Source organism: Diadema setosum, chromosome 18 (assembly GCF_964275005.1).
Source record: "Diadema setosum chromosome 18, eeDiaSeto1, whole genome shotgun sequence".
In the NCBI taxonomy this organism is placed as follows: domain Eukaryota; kingdom Metazoa; phylum Echinodermata; class Echinoidea; order Diadematoida; family Diadematidae; genus Diadema; species Diadema setosum.
In genome coordinates this window covers 3,301,506-3,322,098 of record NC_092702.1, presented here as the reverse complement: position 1 = coordinate 3,322,098, position 20,593 = coordinate 3,301,506, and the positions used below count along the sequence as shown (strand labels likewise).

At 37.8% G+C, this 20,593-nt stretch overlaps 1 protein-coding gene across 1 annotated transcript in view; it reads left to right on the top strand.

The window, feature by feature from the left end:
• LOC140241655 (rho-related BTB domain-containing protein 1-like) overlaps window positions 1–20,593 on the top strand; it is an 83,999-nt gene that overhangs the window by 51,709 nt on the left and 11,697 nt on the right. Inside the window, exons 3-4 of the mRNA XM_072321398.1 lie at window positions 12,127–12,355; window positions 13,519–13,622. Of these exons, the coding sequence (XP_072177499.1) occupies window positions 12,176–12,355; window positions 13,519–13,622 (284 nt within the window). The 5' untranslated portion in view covers window positions 12,127–12,175. The remainder of the gene's footprint in view (window positions 1–12,126; window positions 12,356–13,518; window positions 13,623–20,593) is intronic.

The following is a 20,593-nucleotide window of genomic DNA, read 5'->3' as shown; positions in this document are numbered from 1 at the left end:
AACCGACTTGAGTCTTGCCATATAATGTTGAAAAATAAGGCTGAGATAATACCAGAGAGCATCTATGACCCTAGAGCTTCCTAGACCTTAAAGCGGGTCCTAGACCCCAGTCACAAGGAGCGTTGCATTTTGTATTCATGATGTATGCTACAGCACATGATATTGTGTCCATGTTCGCACAATGCAGAGTCTCCAGTTTGCGAGGGGCTCCAGGCAGGAGAATCTCACGTTTTAGAGAAGCTTGGGGTTGGATTTTAGTCTGTGTAGGGTTTTGACAGAGTTGCATGACAAAACTTATATTCCTTCACACCACAATGTTGGAAGAAAAAGGAAGCAGGATTATATGAAGTACAAATGGTTAGTTTTGTAGACTGTGTGACTTGCTGCTTAGTACGTGATGATGGTTTTGGAAGGGGTTGTTATCACACTTTTGCAATATATAGTAGAGATGAGCTAGACTTACACGCCACTCATTCAACCAAGCCTGCAAGCTGGATGCATATTGATAAGAAATTTGACTGAAATGTCATCAAAACCACATCTCTTGTAATTTCACAAGATATTTCCTGTAAAGTTTATTGTCACTGAAGGTATAATATGCAACATTCTTTCGCTACCAGTTAGAACCACATCACTTGTGATATCGTCAAGTATATGTGATATGCATTTCTGCTAAAGATATCACTGAAATGAGTTAGCTATCATTAAAACTGCATCACATTGCGATATGCAGGATTTTTTTTTTTTTGGCAAATGTTCATTAGTGCTAAAAGACATCATGAATACCACATCATCTTTGTCATCGATCAAACTGAATTACTATATTGTCAGGTATTGTCATGCTTAGTGCTTCGTGATTGTGAGATAAACCTTGGATTTACAGTCTCTAACACTGACGTTACACACTATATTAGTGGGACTAGCACGTTATGCCATGTTATATCACCAGAAGTATGAAATAGAGTATATTCTGACTGTTGTTACCCTAGTTTACAATGCATGGATGAAGGCATGCTGTAATCTAGAATGATGATATTAATTAAATATCTGTAATAGATATTGTAATCTTTCTCTCCTAGATGTAATTTAACATGCCCTCAAGAAATTCAGATTTCTCTATCCTAGGTGACTGGAATATATTTCTACATTCTACGTATACAAGAGAATCCACATTTATCACCAGTGCCATTAGCGGAAGTAGTTTGATCTGGAATGTCATACTTGATGACATAATTGAAACCTGATTTGTTACAAGATGTCATGTATCATACATGTTAAAATTGATGGATGTTAGGGTTGCATAAAAAGTAATCTTAATCCGTCAAGGACCTCATAAAAACACTTGAGGGTCTTTTAGATGAAACCAGTTGAATTTCACAAGTGATTGTTGATGCTTCATTCCCATCCTGAGAAGGAAGGATAAGAAAATGTAGATAATTATTTAGAGGAAATGATAGTGTTAAAGGTTAATGGTAAATTAAAAGGGTCTCTAAACTGTGGGCAAAAATTTTATTATCAATGATAGCCTCAGCTTCAAATGTGATTACTTTGTCTTGTTTTCCCTCTGTAGTTCTTCTTGTTGAATATTCCATATTAATTATTTTACATTATTCAACTGCACAGTCACAGTGCATGTCCCATGTTAAATCCATTCTGTGTATGTGTAATATAAATAGTAGTTCATCCCCTGCCTAGTGATAACACAGCCTGGTTTGTTTATGAAGCTTCTAGGAAAAAGAACTTCGTGTTTGAGTTACAATGTATGTCACCTCACATGTTGTTTTTCTGCACAGTTTATAAAGAAAAACTTAGAATGTGACTTGTAATGACATTTGCCTCACATTTGACTTATCGGAACAGTCTGTTATTAAAACTTTTGTAGCGCAAAGCCTGTCTACTTTTAGCACTTTTAGCACTTCTTCCAAGAAAATAATCTGTTGTAATTTCCTCTATGTACATCGTCAGAGTCTCCACTATGGCTCTTCTGTAAACAGAAATAAATCCAGTGTCTCTTGAATGAAGGCTATTACTGCCACCATCCCCCTGTCTCCTCTGACCCGGTGAATGCGTCATTGAAGATATGCTGTCAGAAGTAGATGTAAAACTATCCGCATTGGGAGAGAAAAAGCAGCTGAGTGATTGTTCTTTTCTCTCTCTCTCTCTTTGTGTTTTACTTCTTTATTCTTCTCTCTCTTTTTCTATCATTCTCCCTCTCCTCCTGTAGTGTTTTATCTTTCTCTCTCTCTCTCCCTCTCTCTTTAATGCTTCTTATTATCTTTATGCTAAAATTAGCATGATGATAAAAGCCAGAAGTCTTAATAACACTGTTAAGTCTATACCATACTTGTTTGTTCAGTGTTATTTTTACCTCTTTTTTTTTGCTTTGTTTTTCTTATTCCCTTTGTATTTTGACATTTCAGTAAAATAGAACCATATTATTGTCTGTGCTTGCTTCAATTTGCAGGACTATGAACATCCATATCTGAATGTTTTATTGACTTTCACAGAAGGACTTTGTTGATTAGATGGTGCTGTTCCTATTCTTGAAAAAAAAATATTCTTGGATAACGGGTATGTCAAATCAATTGACCTAAATTCTGTTTTTTTTTCTTTCCTCACGCCAAATGATATGTTATTCTTTTGCTTAAGTCTGTGGTATTTATGGTGACAATCACTGTTGACTGTCAATGAAGTAATAGGAGTATCGTGGGGAACTGGCATTTAAGACTTTAAAGCACTTTGCCTATAGATCTAAGTTGTCAAGTTGACGCTAGTAAGTGGAGTGATATCGCACAAGCAGTAAGGGGAAGTCGTCTCATTAAGATTATTCGTGATAAAATGAGGAGGTTAGGGAATTTCATGACTTGCATGAAACAGTGAGAACAGTGAGAAGTGTATCCAAGTTTAGTGATGTTACGATATCATAGTTCCACAAATTTCCCACTGGTTTTGTAACAAAAATATTACATTAATGTTATTGGTTTGATGACTATTAACTGCAGCCCCTTCCCTTTCACACATCATCATTGCCATATTATTTCAACACCACAATTACTCATTGTGAAAGATGCAGGATATTCTTTTTCATGTGAATTTAAAGAAAATGTTAGATTCATGATCTATTAAATTTATCATATTGATTATATTATTAGTTTAAGATTGATGTGTAGGTCAGTGGAAGATTTGCAGAGTAAAAACCATGGATATATGAGCAGCACATGTTAAATTTAAGTAGGGTGAGGCCAATGCTGAAACTACTGCTGACAAGTCAAACACTTGCTGTGTCATGTCTGTTAGCCATTTAAAAGATGATTTACTTGCCAGGCAGTTGATGCAGTATGTCATAGTGTGGCAACCAGAATGTGAGCTAGTTTTCTGTCTAAGCAATAGTTGTTTTTGTTCTTATATTACATTGTTAGTTGTTCATGAACCAATTCAGACAAAATTGTATTCTAGATCTGTATTCAATTTCCTATATAAAAGCAAAGACAACCTCACATCTTTTTAAACCTTCTCAGGTTGTGGTTGTCCACTGTGGACTCACTTTTTTTCAAGCCCACATACATTTTTAGTAGTTAGAAGTAGACTTGGGGTTTCATATATTTGGTCATTTAATTCTGAATTTTATGAATAGTAGTGATATACACACACATGTTCAATAGCATGTGTCTATAGGCCTACATTTTTTATCCTGTTTGCAAGCTATTTATTCAGTTTGGAAGCAACAATTTTTCTTCAATGTGTGCTCTGCACTTTAAAGACTGATCATTCATTGAAAAGAGCAGGACAAGATTAGTCATTCATCATTTAGTCAAGGTTAGTCATAGAGCATATTCATTATTTACCATCAAATCTTTGCACGAAGCAGGCTTCAGTAGTAATACTTCAGAAATCACATTCCCATCAACACTGGTACACCTTTTTGCTGTGGTCTTGTTCCAAGGAAACAGCTCATTTCAGCTACCTTTTTTTCTCACATATGGGACATTTTTTTTTAAAGAAAAACAAACAGCTTTTTCCTTCCATATATCTCCTGAATATATTCAGGAGATATATGGAAGGAAAAAGCTGTATATGATATGAGTCATCAAGGACATCATAATGTGAGTAATACTCAGTAATGCCCTAGACATATGAGTCCTGTAATCATATTTGGGCAGGATTTGGTCAGCTGATTTCGGTGTATGATAGAGCGATGAAGCATCATGGCCCGAGTGCAGGGTAGCAGGTAGTTTTAGGCATAATATTACTGCTCCAGTGGCGCACAATGATTCAGGCACTTTGTTGCTGTATCGTACGTGGTGCAAGCTCGTGGGGTAATTCCACATGGTAAATGGCTTCGGGATCCCGCAAATGGTAATTTAGTCTATAACCGAAGTCCTCATATTTCTCTCTGGATCCCTTTGATTTTTGGCCAAACCAGCTGGCATAAACAGGAAAAAGGTTTCACCACATGATAAGTCATAGCCTTGTATCCAGACTTTAGGGTTTGGTTTTCCTTCCCCTCCCTTGCTGTATTGATGTGATGATACCTGTATGTATCATTGTTGTGCATTGTATATCAAGTACATTGCCATTTCTTTTATAAGATGCAGTACCTTGCCAAGGAAGTGGATGGCATCAGAAAATAATATTGGTCATATGTTGCTATTTTTTACCCCTGTCTGAGAAATGGGAATAGTTGATGGTTGTTTCTTCTCACAGAGTCCTCCAGTCATTATATCTCATGATCGTCTACTTGAATATTTATCTTTATTACTATCTAGGTTGCATTTGTTTGTAATATTACAAACACCTTGCATACCATATTTTGATGTGCAGATATCAATATGGTATTAGGGGTAATAATGGCATTTGGGATCAGTGTCAGGACATGATTTTGATCTTCCACCAAATCAGCTCTGAGAGAACTAGTTTTGTTGAAAATTTAAGTTTATTGTTTTCTTGTCTTTCAATTGGCATAATATTGGTGGATTCACAGGCAGAGGGAAAAGATATATAACATTGGAAGTTAAATCGGGTGTGTATGTGTACTTTCACAGCAACGAAAAAGATGGAGCATTATTGCACAATTTGCCTATGTAGTCACAAGAAATTATCAAACAAAACCCCAGCTACATCAAACTGTTGTGACAGCAAATGATAGTGGATGGATCAATGTCAGGGTCCCCATTTCCATGGCGAAGATGGGATAGATTTTGTGTGGAATTATCTCACAACACCTGTCCAGAAATATCTTGGCTTTTAAAAACTGTACATTATCTTATGCATCACGCTGAAGCTATCCCTGTTCAGTAAATCTAGTCACCGGACCAGCGGAAAATCTGGTCTCATGTGATATTGTTGCTATGGCAGCAGAGGGCATGATAGCTGCATGCATGCATGCACAATGCGTAATGGACCAGCAGTGGAAAACTAGGCTCTGTGGTATCCACTTGTATGTCTGGTTTCCAACTATGAGGAAGGAATGGTCTTAAAAGCTTGCTATCATGCTGGGCCACCCCCTTGGGCATTGCAGATGTTTGGCATCAAACTTTTTGGAGGGACATTCTGTCAATGCTAGTCTTGTGGCCGGCATGAAAGGAGCGCTCAAAGGATGGAGTAAGCTTAGTCTCATTCAATGCAAAGTCCCATTTACATAGTAATTCCTTCAATAGCAAATCATCACAACGGAAATTTACACATAAATGCGATGAAGAGGGTGTGGCACCAAGAGGCACAGCTTGTATTAGACACAATTAACAATACAATGCAGACCACTCATATTGTGGCCATAAGAATGGGGTCTAGGATGCCTTGCATGCGTAATTGTCTGGTGATGAATGTTTTGACACTTGGTATCCCAGTTATTGAGGGTGGAGGAGGCCTCGAGCTATGGCCGTCAGTTTCCTAATGTAGCAGGCAAAGGGTTGACAAACTGCCATTCCGAGAACATTCCAGAAAGTTTGGCACTTGGGTCAACCCGTTCCCATTGGGCTCGCTCTGCAATTCTGCAGAGAGCTTCCTGGAAGCTGACTGATCAAATGCAATTTGTGCATACACAAGAATGTTAACGACATAAAGAAGCCGACACAAACATCATGTAATGGCTGCAGGGAATGTCACTTGATCTTAGGATCTTACAGTGTGACAAAGAAAGTGAGAATGTGCTGTTGTTATAGAAATCAACTTCTCTGGAAAGGGGGTTTCATTCGTAGAAGGTCTTCTGAAAGATTGGAAAAGGTTTCTGTGTAAGTGACATAAGGAATAGGGTTTTACTGCAGCTATCTGAACATCTCTAATAGAAAATTTCAAGCTGAAGCAAGTGCTTTAACTTGTGTTCCTATTTCCAAACATTGGACAATTTATATAATTTGCCTTTTAATCTATCCAATATCCCATGTTTGGCAAGATAACACTGTACATTTTTATGTCACAGGGAGTAAGGGCATCCACATTTCTCATGTAGAGTTCGAAAACAGAGGCAAAAATGACATGAAAGCTGGAAATAATGCTGCTTATTCTTAAAGATCATGCTGTCTTACACCATTTGTACTATTTGCCTCTTTCAATTGTATGGCCCTCCTTTAAGTTTACAGGTACAATGTATCTCTTTAAAATTATCATTTTACAATATTATTGCTGTTTTTGTATGTGTGTTGGGTTTTTTTCTCTCATTTTTGTAGATTTTGCTGTCTCTGAGAGTCATTGTGTGTTAAGTGTTTTATGAATGCTTTAAAGCACCTCAGTGCCATAGGCAACAATACCAAATAACTCATATACAGGCACACAAGCTTGTTATACCCGCAGTGAACATATAAACCGTATAGACCGTGTGGAGGATGTGAAATTCCTTCTTAGTTTTCAATTACTGATATATATGAAACTAGTGTATCATTGTATACCTTTCTGCTGGTGTCACAGGTAGATTTGGAATACAATATAAAGATGGGTGGAATAACAGATGAATGCACAGAATTTGAAACGTTCATGGACACTCAGAGTGATTTCTTATCATATCCATGAGAGTTTTCATATGTTTCATCGGTTCTGTTTCTTTTTCCTTTTACTTTTCCCATGAAAATCTTATTTATCTGGCAGCGATAAGCCATATGTGATCTATACTGGCCACATAATACGTTTCTAGATATCAGATCCTATTTTGAGCACAATCTCATGCCACTAAAGAAGAGAAACAATGCTGATCCGGTATTACCTGGAAAATGCATTTCATGTGTAGCCCATGGGCAACGTCATACATCATCAACTCCCCACATTTTGAATTTGGTAGCAATGTGCGGCAGTGTTTTGCATGGCAGGGGGGAATTCCTCAAGATTCTAACACCTGGGGAAGAGAACATGAAAAGGCATTGGCCATTTTCTGTAAAGGCAGATATTTTTATCCACATCAGAAAGTTGTACGATATTACAGACTGTTAATACCACAAAGAGAATACTAGACTTATTTCTTAAATTTCAACAATATGACTTATATCAATGATGCTTGATAATTGGAAACATTCCCGAGTTGAAAACACGTTTTGTTTTGTCTGTTCATCCTAGCTGTTATCCTGTGTTTGCAATTTACCCATAAAGTATTAGACTAGTAAAGCACTTGATTTACATAATATTCTACTTACACTTGTACACCTCTCTTGTACGACTGGACAATCATGTGTGCTAGACAGTGCCTACTCCAAGATAGCTGTTTTGAGGTGATTATTTATGTAAATCAGATTATATAAGAAATCAGATATATATGATTAATCCATTGAGGACAAACTGATTTTGTTATAACACACATTTCCCATAGATGCCTGGCTGAGTATACTTGGTATTAGTCTTCAACAAGTTCAGGCAGTATTCCATCTGTACAGGCTGTGCTAGTATGTATGTTTAATGATGCAATAATAGAAATGATACAGACGATAAAAAATAAGAGTTTCACTTTCTGTTGATACATGTAAATCATTTTGTACAACGCTGTGATGACATTGAGAACTATGTGGTAATATTTGAAACCCTGGGTCTGTCTTTTATTATCTATCATTATCTCATCACAGTAAGTACTCGCCACTTGATACACTCCTAGTACAGAATGCTCCAAGTAATATGATTTGGTGTTTGTTTGTTTGTGGGTTTTTTTTTTTCTGGAATAGAACAAGAACCAGCAAGAGGCAAGAGGTTTGAAAGCAATACCTAACGGTCATACATAAATCATGTTACTGGGAATACCAAAGTGTCCAACACCTACAAGACATTCAAATACAGCAATGACACCATCAGTGTATGTCTCCCTAGACATTTTGTATTCTCAAGATGTACTTATTAGTGCCTAAGTCCAAGGAAAGGAGACACTAACTAATATCACACAAGTCTTTTGTAGGATCCTTATGCAATATAAGAGTTTGAATGCAAAAATGGATGGAGGCTATTTTCAAGTTCATTTATGTAAGGTCATTATCATCACCAGATAGAGGAAAATCAAGTCTTTTCAATGATACTGCACTTATTATATAACAAGAAATATTTTTGAAAATACTATTAATATCACGTATGTTTTAATTATTTTCTTTGTTTTTCAGTAGATTTAATCTCAAATACCTCAAATTCATAAAAATTGTTATTGGTTATTCTGTTTAACTCTTCATATAGGCATATATAACACTTTTCTTCATATCAACATCATATTCTATGTGAGTCTAGTATACTGTGAAAGCTGTTAGTTTCATGACAGTTTAATGTTCACAAATTTCACAAATCACTATTGGGCCGCAAATTTAATAACATGCAAAAATACTGCAAATGGACAGGCATTAGTACACTTGCGATAGCCTCAGTGTCAAAATCGCAAAAACATATCATTCGTGAAAAATCTGTATGTGAAAATAACAGCCTTTACAGTAACGAATGTGAAGAAAACAAACAAAAAAGAAGTTACTTAAAGAGAAGATGAATTGCTGAATACATTGCTGTGTCTCAGCCAACCTTGTGTGAGTGATATTCAGTTCAAACTCCCACGCATTTCTGCAGTAGTAGCGTTTATTGACCCTCCTGCTCAGTGTAAGTTACAGTTAAAGTATAACCAATTGTAAAGGGCATAGATGTAAGTTAAAGGTAGGGAATCCCATTTGCATGCCTTAAATGAAAAGTTGTATTTATACAGTGGTATGTTGAAGAGAGTATCATTTTAGAAACTCCCATAAAGTATTGAAAGTGGAAGGTAACATTTAGTACATTTTTATTGACCGTTAGATTTTGAATTGAATTTTTTTCGGGGCTCACCGTAAATTCCAGTACATTACTAGGCTACCTTTGCAGACCCATGCACTGCATGTGTGTCCATCATGTATATTTTGTGAAGAAAGTTCATCAAAACTTACAAACATTTCTATATACATTCTTGCCACACACTCTATATGTTATTACATCAGCTCTTATACTTTAAGATTTGTGTTTATAGATAAAAGATACAGAAGACTGCAACAAAAAGGCTTAAGTGTGGCTGACACACAGAACTACTGAGTAGTTGAGTTTTGTGCATTATTCAAATTGTAGATAAATGTTGACTTCCAAATTTCTCAGCAGTGGCCTTAACAAATCCCCTGAGGTTCATATTTAATGTTTTGCTGCATTTTGGGAGGTCTGTAAAAGGTATCCCCTACCTTTAATGCCATGATGACATATGAATCTATAACCTATCAAGCCACAGGCAGATTCAGTGATAAAGGTATAAAGCAACCATTTCCATCACAGATATGGAGGAAAAATAGAAAAGATGCGATTGAGCTCACAATGGCCATTGAGAGTGAGGGATAATGTATGCAGGAATTCAGAACAAATCCATACAGGGAATGCAGCAGAGTCTCTTACTCTATACTCAATGCAGTATGGGTTCAATATGATTATTAGATACATATATAGTGCATTGTGAAGAACATATCAGAGTAGAATTCTGAAATTTGCTGTTGTCTATGGTACATAGCAGCAATACTAGAACAATCATTGTGATGGTGTTTTCTCAGTTTTACTGATCCTTAGTACTGTAAGATATAAGTTACAGTGGAATACTCATTTGAATGTATATCAATGCCATATAAGGTATCATTATTTTCCCTGATTTCATCAGTTGACTTTAGTATGTGCAGATATTCAGGCCACATGCTGAATGTATAGTTGCTGCAGCTGTGAGATATTTTTGGATATTATCATCAAATCCAGCTGTGATATTCCCTTGGATGCATTATAACCTAGTGCACTAGCCCCGCTTCTCTCGTTGTCTATTATCCAATGGTGTGCTCTTTGTATCCAAGCATGGATAGGGAAAGAAGAATATTTCTGTAGAGCTATAGTAATAGCCTCTGTTGGTTTGCGGACTTTATAGGATAAAGCTTCTTGATTTTCAAAGCCATATGAAGGTCACATGCTATATGTTATGTCTTTGTATGTGTAAGTGTGCTGCAAGCGGGACTACCGGGTGTCCCTAAAAAAGCGGAACAGTGGATTTTCAGTACCTTGCGTTCTAAAAGTCATATATTTTTTGACATCATTAGAAAGAGCATCTTCCACAGAAGACAATGATACCAAAATCATTGAATTTGGTTCAGTACTTTTTATTCTAGGCCAATTTCTGTAAATGCAGTCATTTTTAAATTTCGCCGGATTTCTGCGACTTATGAGATAATAATTTGGGTGCGACACGCGTTCCATACGTTGAATTGTGTAAGCTCGTTGATCCATGTTAACAAAAGATACAGCTTTCACATTGGGCGCGCACGCACTCACAGAGACACACACATTCTGTTTTTTCCTGGCCCGCGCCCAATGTGAAAGCTGTATCTTTTGTTGACATGGATCACCGAGCTTACACAATATTCCCTGTATGGATCGCGTGTCGCGCTCAAATTATTATCTCATAAGTCGCAAAAATCCGGCGACATTTGAAAATGACTGCATTTACAGAAATTGGCGTAGAATAAAAAGTACTGAACCAAATCTAATGATTTTGGTATCATTGTCTTCTGCGGAAGATTCTCTTTCTAATGATGTCAAAAAATATATCACTTTTAGAACGCAAGGTACTGAAAATCCACCGTTCCGCTTTTTGGGGGACACCCGGTATATAGGCAGAAGCAAAAGATACATTGTGTACATATAGTATGTGGCCCTGTTTGCATGACGTTAGCACAAGTGCATTGCAAGTATCATGAATAATCTTGAAACAGATATACTAGAGAAGATCAGAAAATATTGGACATTTTCTGTTTTATACAGCATATCCACCAAATGGTTTGACTTATTAAATATGAGTGTGTTTTTTGTTTTTTATGTGAGTGTTTTTTTAATGACTTTTTTCATTTGGTTTGCATTTTCCATGCACGACCTCAGCATGTATTATCCATCAGCATATGATTATGAAATTTTAAGTGGCAATTTGGAAGCTGTACAAAAGTGATTTTCATGCTGAATTTCATCATCAGCTAATATAGAAAATGCAGAATGTTTTGTAAGGGGGGGGGGGGGCATCTTGTTGTCCCTGGTGGAATAGAGGAGTTAACCAGGGGGAATTGATGGTGGGGGGGGGGGGGGGCTTTGGTTTAAGTTCTTAGTGTCACCCGGTTTGTACTTTATTCAATTTTCTTTTCTGTTTTTGATTTTTTTGCTTGTACATATTTGTCAAGGGGGCATTTTGTGTGTGTGTGTGTGTGTGTGTGTGTGTGTGTGTGTGTGTGTGTGTTTTAAAGAAAACTGTTGGAAGCTGTAGCTGTCAGCTTCTTTTTCTACTCCCTTTTCCATGGTTCCTAAGTTCCCAGATTGATTGCTTGATACATACTGTATAAAATGGTCGAGCACTAGTTGCGCTGCAGGTTATAAGGGTCAGAAGATGATCACGCCAGTGGTTGCAGCTAATCAGTCTAATGAGGAGATAATCTATCAGTGGCTCAAGCCTAATCTCACATGAGCATCCATCACTGACCATCAAGAGGAGTGAACCTGACCGCTAAAGTTCATATCTCACATGGTTTACTGATGTTTTTTGTGGTTTGGTGACCAGGGACATCCACCCGGTATAGCCAGGGCAGTATAAAGCCATATCTATCATTTTGTGGATGTCCACTTATCTGTCCATCTCCTTTCCTCTCACAGGTCATGTCCTGAGTCTGCCTGTTTTGGCTACTGACCGTTCCCCGCCACCATGGACAATGAGCTGCCCCGCCAGGAACTGGTCAAGTGTGTCGTCGTGGGCGACAGCGCGGTGGGCAAGACGCGACTTATCGTCGCCAGGGCAACCAACCAGGCAATGACGCGGTCCCAGCTGTTTCAGACCCACATCCCGTCCGTTTGGGCCATTGACCAGTATCGCATGTGCCAAGAGGTAGCGTCCAAAATGTCATATCTTATTCACATGGCAATGCGACATTTCATCAAAAGGAAAGACAATGTTCAAGTTTATGAGTAAAAGCACTCAATTTAATTCAGAAAACTTCTATCACATGTTGGAGAAAAATATGTCACACAAAAATCAAGCTTCAACCAACCTCTATATTTGACTGGCTATTTTTTATACGGGTGGATGAAAGGTAGCCATTTAATATAAAGGTTGGTTGAAGTTCTATTTTGGTGTGATTCTCGTGATATAAAGTTCTCCATTTTTTTGCGGGTTGTTGTGACACCATTGTTTTCAATCAAAACTACTCTTCCGAAACTCTGTCAGCACCGCAGGAAGCTAATACTGCAAACATTATTATTATTATTTTTTTTTTTAGTATTTGTAGTCCTGAAAGTGTGAACCATTTCATCGTAATGAAAGCTTTTAGACTAGGCTATCTGTGTTGTTTATCAAAATTTAATTGCTCATATGATTTCATTTTTCCTTTCAATTGTGATATGGTAGTGTGGACCTAGTATAATATAATTCTAGGCCTATGTGTACAGTATATAAGCAAGGTAGGTTTCTGTCTGTGAACTAGCTGTGAACATCTGTACTCACGTATTATGTACAATATATGATATGAAGCTGTGTGCTGTTGCCATAGCAATTTTCAGCTTCCTCAGTTCGTTTCTGGCATGGATTGATGAGGAAAGGGTTTTTAGGGGACAGTAGATTAAATTGTCATGACGACTGTTTTATGTAAATTACTGTTTCAGTACTGTTTATACAGGAAATTACTGTTTCAGTTACTGAATCTTCTGTTTCAGTAGATTGAATTTTCATGACAATTTTCATGACATCACTTTATGCATGAGAACATGCTGCCAACAACAGAAGGTGTACATACAGTGTAATTTGTGCACAGACATTATATGTCATGCTCTCCACCCCCCTTTTTTCCCCTCCCCATTCCCCCGCAAAAAAAGAAAAAGAAAAAGAAAAGAGTGATGTCACAGCTCATGAGAACATTATGTGCTTAGCAAGGAATTCACTCCCCCCTCCCCCCAACCTTTTGAGACGCACAATAATGAGCAGCCTTCATTGGGCATTTTAAGAGCAGTTGTGCGCCTAATTGTGAGGTCTTTGCAATCATCCGTTGTTTACAGGTCCTTGAGAACTCCTGGGAAACCATCGACGGGGTCAACGTGTCACTGCGCCTCTGGGATACTTTCGGCGATCACGAGAAAGATCGGCAGTTTGCGTACGGCAGGTGAGTGGTTCGCGCATGCTGCACTAGTCGAGCAATTGTAAAGCAACTGACTCGAATAAGATATAAAAGCAATCATGGCACAAATTGGAAGATGTATATTGAGAGAAGTTTTCTACAGACGTGTATTGCAGATAAATTAAATGTAGCAAAAAAAAGCTGCTGAAAACTGCTTATCCAAATTGTGGCCAGCCAATGGAGCAAAATGGAGTCAGAATCTTCGTCAAAGGCAAAATGACCATTGGTCATAGGTCATTTTGCCTGTGATGAAGATTCAGCTAGGATCAAAAGCTCAGGCCCCTTTTGACTGCAAATAAAACGTAGCATCTCATATTGAGATATCAGAGAGGTTTACAACAAGACAGGTTTATTGTGACTTACAGTTGTAAATCTTTCACACATTATTCAAAATATGAAACAAAACACTTAAGAGATTTCACGGCAACTAAATTAAATGTTTACGGAGGTTTTTGTTTTTCAGTATTTCATGTAATGAAGAGCATTGCACAATTTAGTAAGTTGATCTTTTGAGTAGAAACAAATATTGATGCATTCATTGCATATGGATCAGTAATAAAGGAAAAAAATGGTCTATGCTTCCATGTCTTTACGCCACCTTGTCGGTACCACACTGTGAAATGATCATACCGAGGGGCAAAGAAGAGTGTACCCCCTACTCGCTGCCAACACCCCAGAATGACATTTTCACATCATCCAGAGGGTTGACTGTGTAATTAGGTTGTTATTAAGACCGCAGTATCAAGATCCCTGCTGGTTATTTCTGTTCCGTCCAGCAGTAGCCACGGCAATTTCACTCCATCTCTAATGAATGTAGATTTCTCTCTCTGCTTCCCGTCTTCACAAAAAAGAAAAACGATCCAAAAAAAAAATAGAAAATCAAACAAAAAATATTCATGTATTTGATGTTACAAGTATGTGGAAGGAAGGCTTGTTTTGTTCCTCGAGATATTTTTCTTCTTTTTTGGTTGTATTGGTGGCACGTATTGCAAAGCGCAATGTGATCTTTAAGCTGGTGAAATTGAGGGCAGTTAAGTATTGGCCAGTGACGCTAGGAGGGAATGTCATTAACAGCTCCCCACCAAAGACCTGTGAGGCGGAGAGGGCAAGTAATTGGGTGTCTTAATGAAGCTTATGCCATGGAGGGGGGCCATCCAAACAGGTTACATGAATTGCCGCATGTTGGACTACATCAGAAGTGATGACAAGGAAGATCTTGTGGCAAAACAGATTTGAATGAAGCCAAAACTCAAGTCCATGTTTAGGTTGACATAGATTACTTAATTCAACAAACGGAACTATGAGAACTTCAATGAAATTCAACAGAAATTAATGCAGTTGCATAAATCACAGTTTTATTTCCTTTTCTCTGTTACGATAATACTCAGAGTCATACATTCAATGGTCACATAATACTTACAAGTCATACATTCAACAGTCACATAATACTTACACATGTGTGTGTGTGCATGTGTGTGTGTATCTGTGTGTCCATGTATTTACATAATTTTATTCAATTTCAACTTAAGTTCCCCTTCTTCCGTCCTGTGCATATCACTCATACCAGGCAGCACGCTGGGCACAATTTATCACCACAGCACAAAACGGTTTTGACAACTCCCTTTAAGCAGCTCTATAAATTGATTCAGAAAAAAATAAATAAAATGAAATAACTTCTCTGGTACGATAATTACAAATGCATAAAACTTAGAATATTTGATTGTCAAGGGCATCCATCCATGTATGCAGTCTGAAGAATTGTTCAATTCATCCTCATGCATTTTCATGTAAAATTAGCATAAATTATTGGATTGACCTCAGAATTTTTACAGGGGTTGAGGGAAAGAAGGATAACAGTACATTTTAGTGATTACTTTTTTTGGATGTTGTTGCGTGCTTGATGTATTTCAGCTTCAAAATTATACAGAAGCAAATATTTCAGAAGTGTTTGCCTTTTTATTTTTTCATTTTTAGCTTTTAGAGAATTTTGTACTTAGCACTTACTATTCCTTCTGCACGCTTTCGTGTTGGTATTCATAATTGTGCACATATTTAATGTATTCCTGTGCATTCCATGCTGAGCGTAAACTCTTATAATGAGTTATGTTAGTGTGGGTTGTGAGAGATGGGTACGCATGGTGATTTATTATTCGGCTGATCAATTTAACAGCACAAGTTTGTCATAAATCAGGAAGTGGCTAAGTGTGGGAAAAAAAAACAATATCACCAGTAATTCTTGCAGAAAATGGAAGGCTGACATCCAGCTTTTAAGGACTTATAGAGGCAAGATTTATTCTGCTATCTTCAGCGAAAAGGAGGCCTAAACTCAACATCACATATGGTTTCCCCTCCCACAAAAAGAAAAGAAACAAAAATAGTTGAGATGCTTTTGATGTCTTCGTCTGTTTTATGCATGTAGTTTGTTCTACTGAGGAGGGAGTTGGTAGGTGTATAATTTATAAAGAATAATCCAAAAGTTATGAATTTTTACCATGTATGAAAGTCATAAAGGAAAAGGAGTAATTTCTGATTCTGAATATGAGATTTGGACAGTAAGTTTGAAAAAAAGGAAATGTTTTTCACTTTCCTCAAGTCAACAGTGAAGTCATGATCATTCATTTGAAATCCTAACTTCACTAAAGTGTAATTCATCTGTAATATTGATTCCAACTCCTTTGTCAGTGTATTTTCAAAACTGAAAAAGGAATCTCTGGAGCTAATGTATTAACCCTTCCAGCACCTGAATCTCACACTGCCTTGGACCTTGATATGCAACCAGCCTGCTGCTAGCAATGATGAGTTCAAGAAGTGCAGTTTGTCATGCCATTTGCTCTTATCTGGCTACTCTCCATTCTAGCAAATTAAATTCAACGTCCAAACTTCAGTGGGATTCGTTCTGAGCCATTCATCCCAGAGCTTGGTAATCTGCTTATATCACCATATAGCTAATTGAATGGTTCCACGGTGACACGCCCAAGTCGAGTCTGTGGTCCCCGTGCTGAACCCTCCCCTCTCGCCCCCCGTTCCTCCTCTGGGTTTTGATTGCCCGTAGGCATTTCCAATATCACCACTTAGGCTGCCAAATAATTTACGGCAGTCGCTCCATTTGATTATTAGTCGTATGACACGTTTTATGCTGGCGTGGCAGAACAGATGTATCCAAATGCCAGTACGTGTTGTAGTACTAGGGGAATCAGTCAGTTAGTGATGGGTGGATTGTGGATTATTATGCAATTCAGTGCTGTGCTACTTCAAATAACAATACTGTCTTCAACATTACGCAGGTAAATGGCTTCATGATTTGCCTCAAATGTGCTGCTGTGTGTCTCATGTTGTTAGCACAGAAAAAAAAAATGAACACCACTGGTTGAATATGTGTTAACACAGTGTAGCAGAAATGATAAAGGAAGTTTACCTCCATTATCATCACCCTTCCAACATCATTTTGATATCCATCTTTTATCATGCAAAGTCCCATGTCCCAGGATCCAAAGATCAGTAAGCCCTCCCTCCCCACCCCTCCCCCCCCCCCCCCCATAAATGCAATTGATGATTTTCTGTTTGGAGTGCAATTTCATTTGAGGTCACAAAGCGTTTCCATCACACCTGATGAATAATTCCCCTGACTCAGGCAGAAATGTTGTATGCAGGCCCTTTTTGTTTTGTTTTGTTTTTTTTCTTTTTATGATGTATCAGCATTTGAATGGTTCTGAAGTCACAGAATGAAAAGTGTAAAAATACAGTATATGATACTGAGTACTTGGCTACTGTTAGGAACAGTCAGTCTGTATTGTTGCTTCTTCAGAGAGAACTAAGCCACTCTTTGTACAAAAATAGCAATATAAATAATGATAATGATAATAATAAGATTCATTAAATGGTACTTGTATATAGACCCCTATAAATGATGTACAGGGAAAATATAATTCCCGTTCACAATTTTTGTGAATTAGAAGCTCTGTGGATAGAGCTCTGCTCTGAAATAATGCAAACACATGAAAGAAGATGAAAATTGATGTCGCAGAAAGTGCGTAGCAAGTAATTTAGCATTAAAATGTGAATGTACACTGTAGGTATGACAGAGGGTTGTAGTCGGTGGATGCTTGAATAGTTTAATACCTGTCCTACTGCCTCTCAGTTTGTCCGCACACAATGGCCGTAACCATTGTGTATACACACTCTCCAATTTGGAGGGTCCGTTCTGGCTGCAGTCGCAGTCATTCATCAAAAGAGATTCATAAAGCCATCCACATGCACATGCGCATCGTGCAGCCGAAATTTAATGTGTCTGCGGAATTCCTCCCCCCCCCCCCAATAATGCACATACCGCCCCAAGTTCAGATTATTATTTTTTTTTCCGTTTTACAATGTTAATTTGTCGTATCGTATGGATGGTAGTCCCTGCCGTGCATATTTTGGCTCTCTCGGTGTATGGATGGTGCTGAGGATACGAGGAAATGTGGATGTGATATGGACGATGGTGCCGTGGGAGCATGCATGTAGTGGTCTATGAGTGGATGCATTGAATATGGAGAGCCCAAGAGAGAGGAGAAAGGGGGAGGGAGGGGGAGAGGGGGAGACAGGAAATGGGGGGGGGGGGTCCAAGACAATCTCTAAACAGCTTCGGTAGGTCACGCTTGGCATTCTTGTAATATTAAATAGAACCTTTCTAAATTATGAATCCACATAGTTGCCCTCCGGATAAAGACTTTTTAGAGGGGTCAGTTGTCCAGTGGCTATTTTGGGTGTTCTTGTTTTGCTTCATTCTTATAATAGCATGATGGAACCCCCCTTATCTCCCCTCCCTTCCCCCCCCCCCAAAAAAAAAAAAAAAAATCACAATCATGTGGTATTAAAGAAAGGAAGTAGCAGGCAGTGTGAAAGCATGAGTATTTAAAGACCAAACTCACACCATGCTTTGTTTATATTCCTGCCTCGGATTTGCTTTTCCTGCGGGCAGTGACGACCTTATTCTCTCTGAATGCTGCCAGAGGAAAAAGTGACCTTTACGTGCTTCACAGCTATACTTGAGGGCGGCAGAGACATTTTTCCCACTTGTTTTTCAAAGTAAATTCTTTAGATTGTCACTCGTTAATCTGTATTGCGCTGCCATACACAAAGTAGTTACAATGTAATGTTTTATTTCTGTATTTTAATGATGGTGGCAACTTTAAAGGTAGGGGATACCTTTTACAGACCTCCCAAAATGCAGCAAAACATTAAATATGAACCTCAGGGGACTTGTTTAGGCCACTGCTGAGAAATTTGGAAGTCAACAGTTATCTACAATTTTAATAATGCACAAAACTCAACTACTCAGTAGTTCTGTGTGTCAGCCACACTTAAGCCTTTTTGTTGCAGTCTTCTGTATTTTTTATCTATAAAAACAAATCTAGAAGTATAAGAGCTGATGTAATAACATATTAAGTGTGTGGCAAGAATGTATATAGAAATGTTTATAAGTTTTGATGAACTTTCTTCACAAAATATACATGATGGACACACATGCAGTGCATGGGTCTGCAAAGGTAGCCTAGTAATGTACTGGAATTTACGGTGAGCCCCGAAAAAAATTCAATTCAAAATCTTAACGGTCATTAAAAATGTACTAAATGTTACCTTCCACTTTCAATACTTTATGATAGAAAATGTATTCTCTTCAACATACCACTGTATTTATACAACTCTTCATTTGAGGCATGCAAATGGGATTCCCTACCTTTAATATACAAATGCAACAATTGAAACTGTTTGACAAATACAGGGCGCTACACTAACTTCTTTGTCTGGTGGCCCGTTGAGTCCACTAAAATCTTAAAATCTGAATTTTGGTGGGCCAATAAAGATATGTTGTGGCCCAAAATAAAAGCAACTTAACAATCCATTTTGAATCTTAGTTGCCTGATCAATCAGACCACCAAAAGATGAATGTAGTGGCCCGACATCAATTTTTAGTAGCCCCAGACCACCGCTAATGTCGAGCCGTGAAATAGCCTTTCATCGACGTAAAAGATAATTTTACATTTTAGGTCATCAGCATTGATTTTAATAAATAACGATGTTACACCATGATTGCCTGTAAATCTGCTATCTGACTATGATGCAAGCTAGTGTGTGTAAAGCTTTTAGTGAAATGAAGATTTAAACATGCAGCAAATTATGCATTGCCAGGGCAATCAGAGTACAGTAGTCTCCACATAAATGGGTACCGCTTAATTGGATACTTTGCTTGATTGGCATGCAGGCTGAACACACAGTTGGGATGTATGTTATATTTGCCTGATAATTGGGTAGGCAGTTTGGTTAAATGGACAGAAATTTTCCAGACAAGCCTGATCTTTTTTTTCTTTTTTTCTTTTAAATACAATGTAGTTTCCCACCGTGAATGAATGTGATTTCGGATGAAACTGAGAGGTTACAGAGCACTTAGATATATATACACTTAACTTGTTTACATGTTCAGTGTATGATGGATTTGCTGTATTAATGAATAGATGCTTTTCTGCATGTCGTGTATAAGCCCTTGCACCTGCACCATACATACTACCCAAACTATCCACACTGTGACACACTAATCACTACACATGTCTAGCTAGCACTAGAGAAAAGTGAAAACTACACCAAGACTCTAACTGTACTTCAGGCCATTTTTGGAAAAATTGATGTACAGTTGCCTTAAAACATACGGGGACAGCAGAACTTGGTACATCAAGTGGCAGCATCCCAAGCATTGAAGTCTATTTATATAGTCACACATGACGCATAACAAATTGAGTAGTGTGCACATGGGGTCTGATTGGAGGGCTTGGTTTCAACCTACTTGCAGATTGTGTACAAAATTATGTTGCAAATACCTCTTGCTCATGGGAAATTGTGGTTTCTTTGACTCGGGGTATTGTGTGACCTCAGTCTGTACGATTGTAAGTCAGGATCAATCAAGCTATGGCTATGTAATG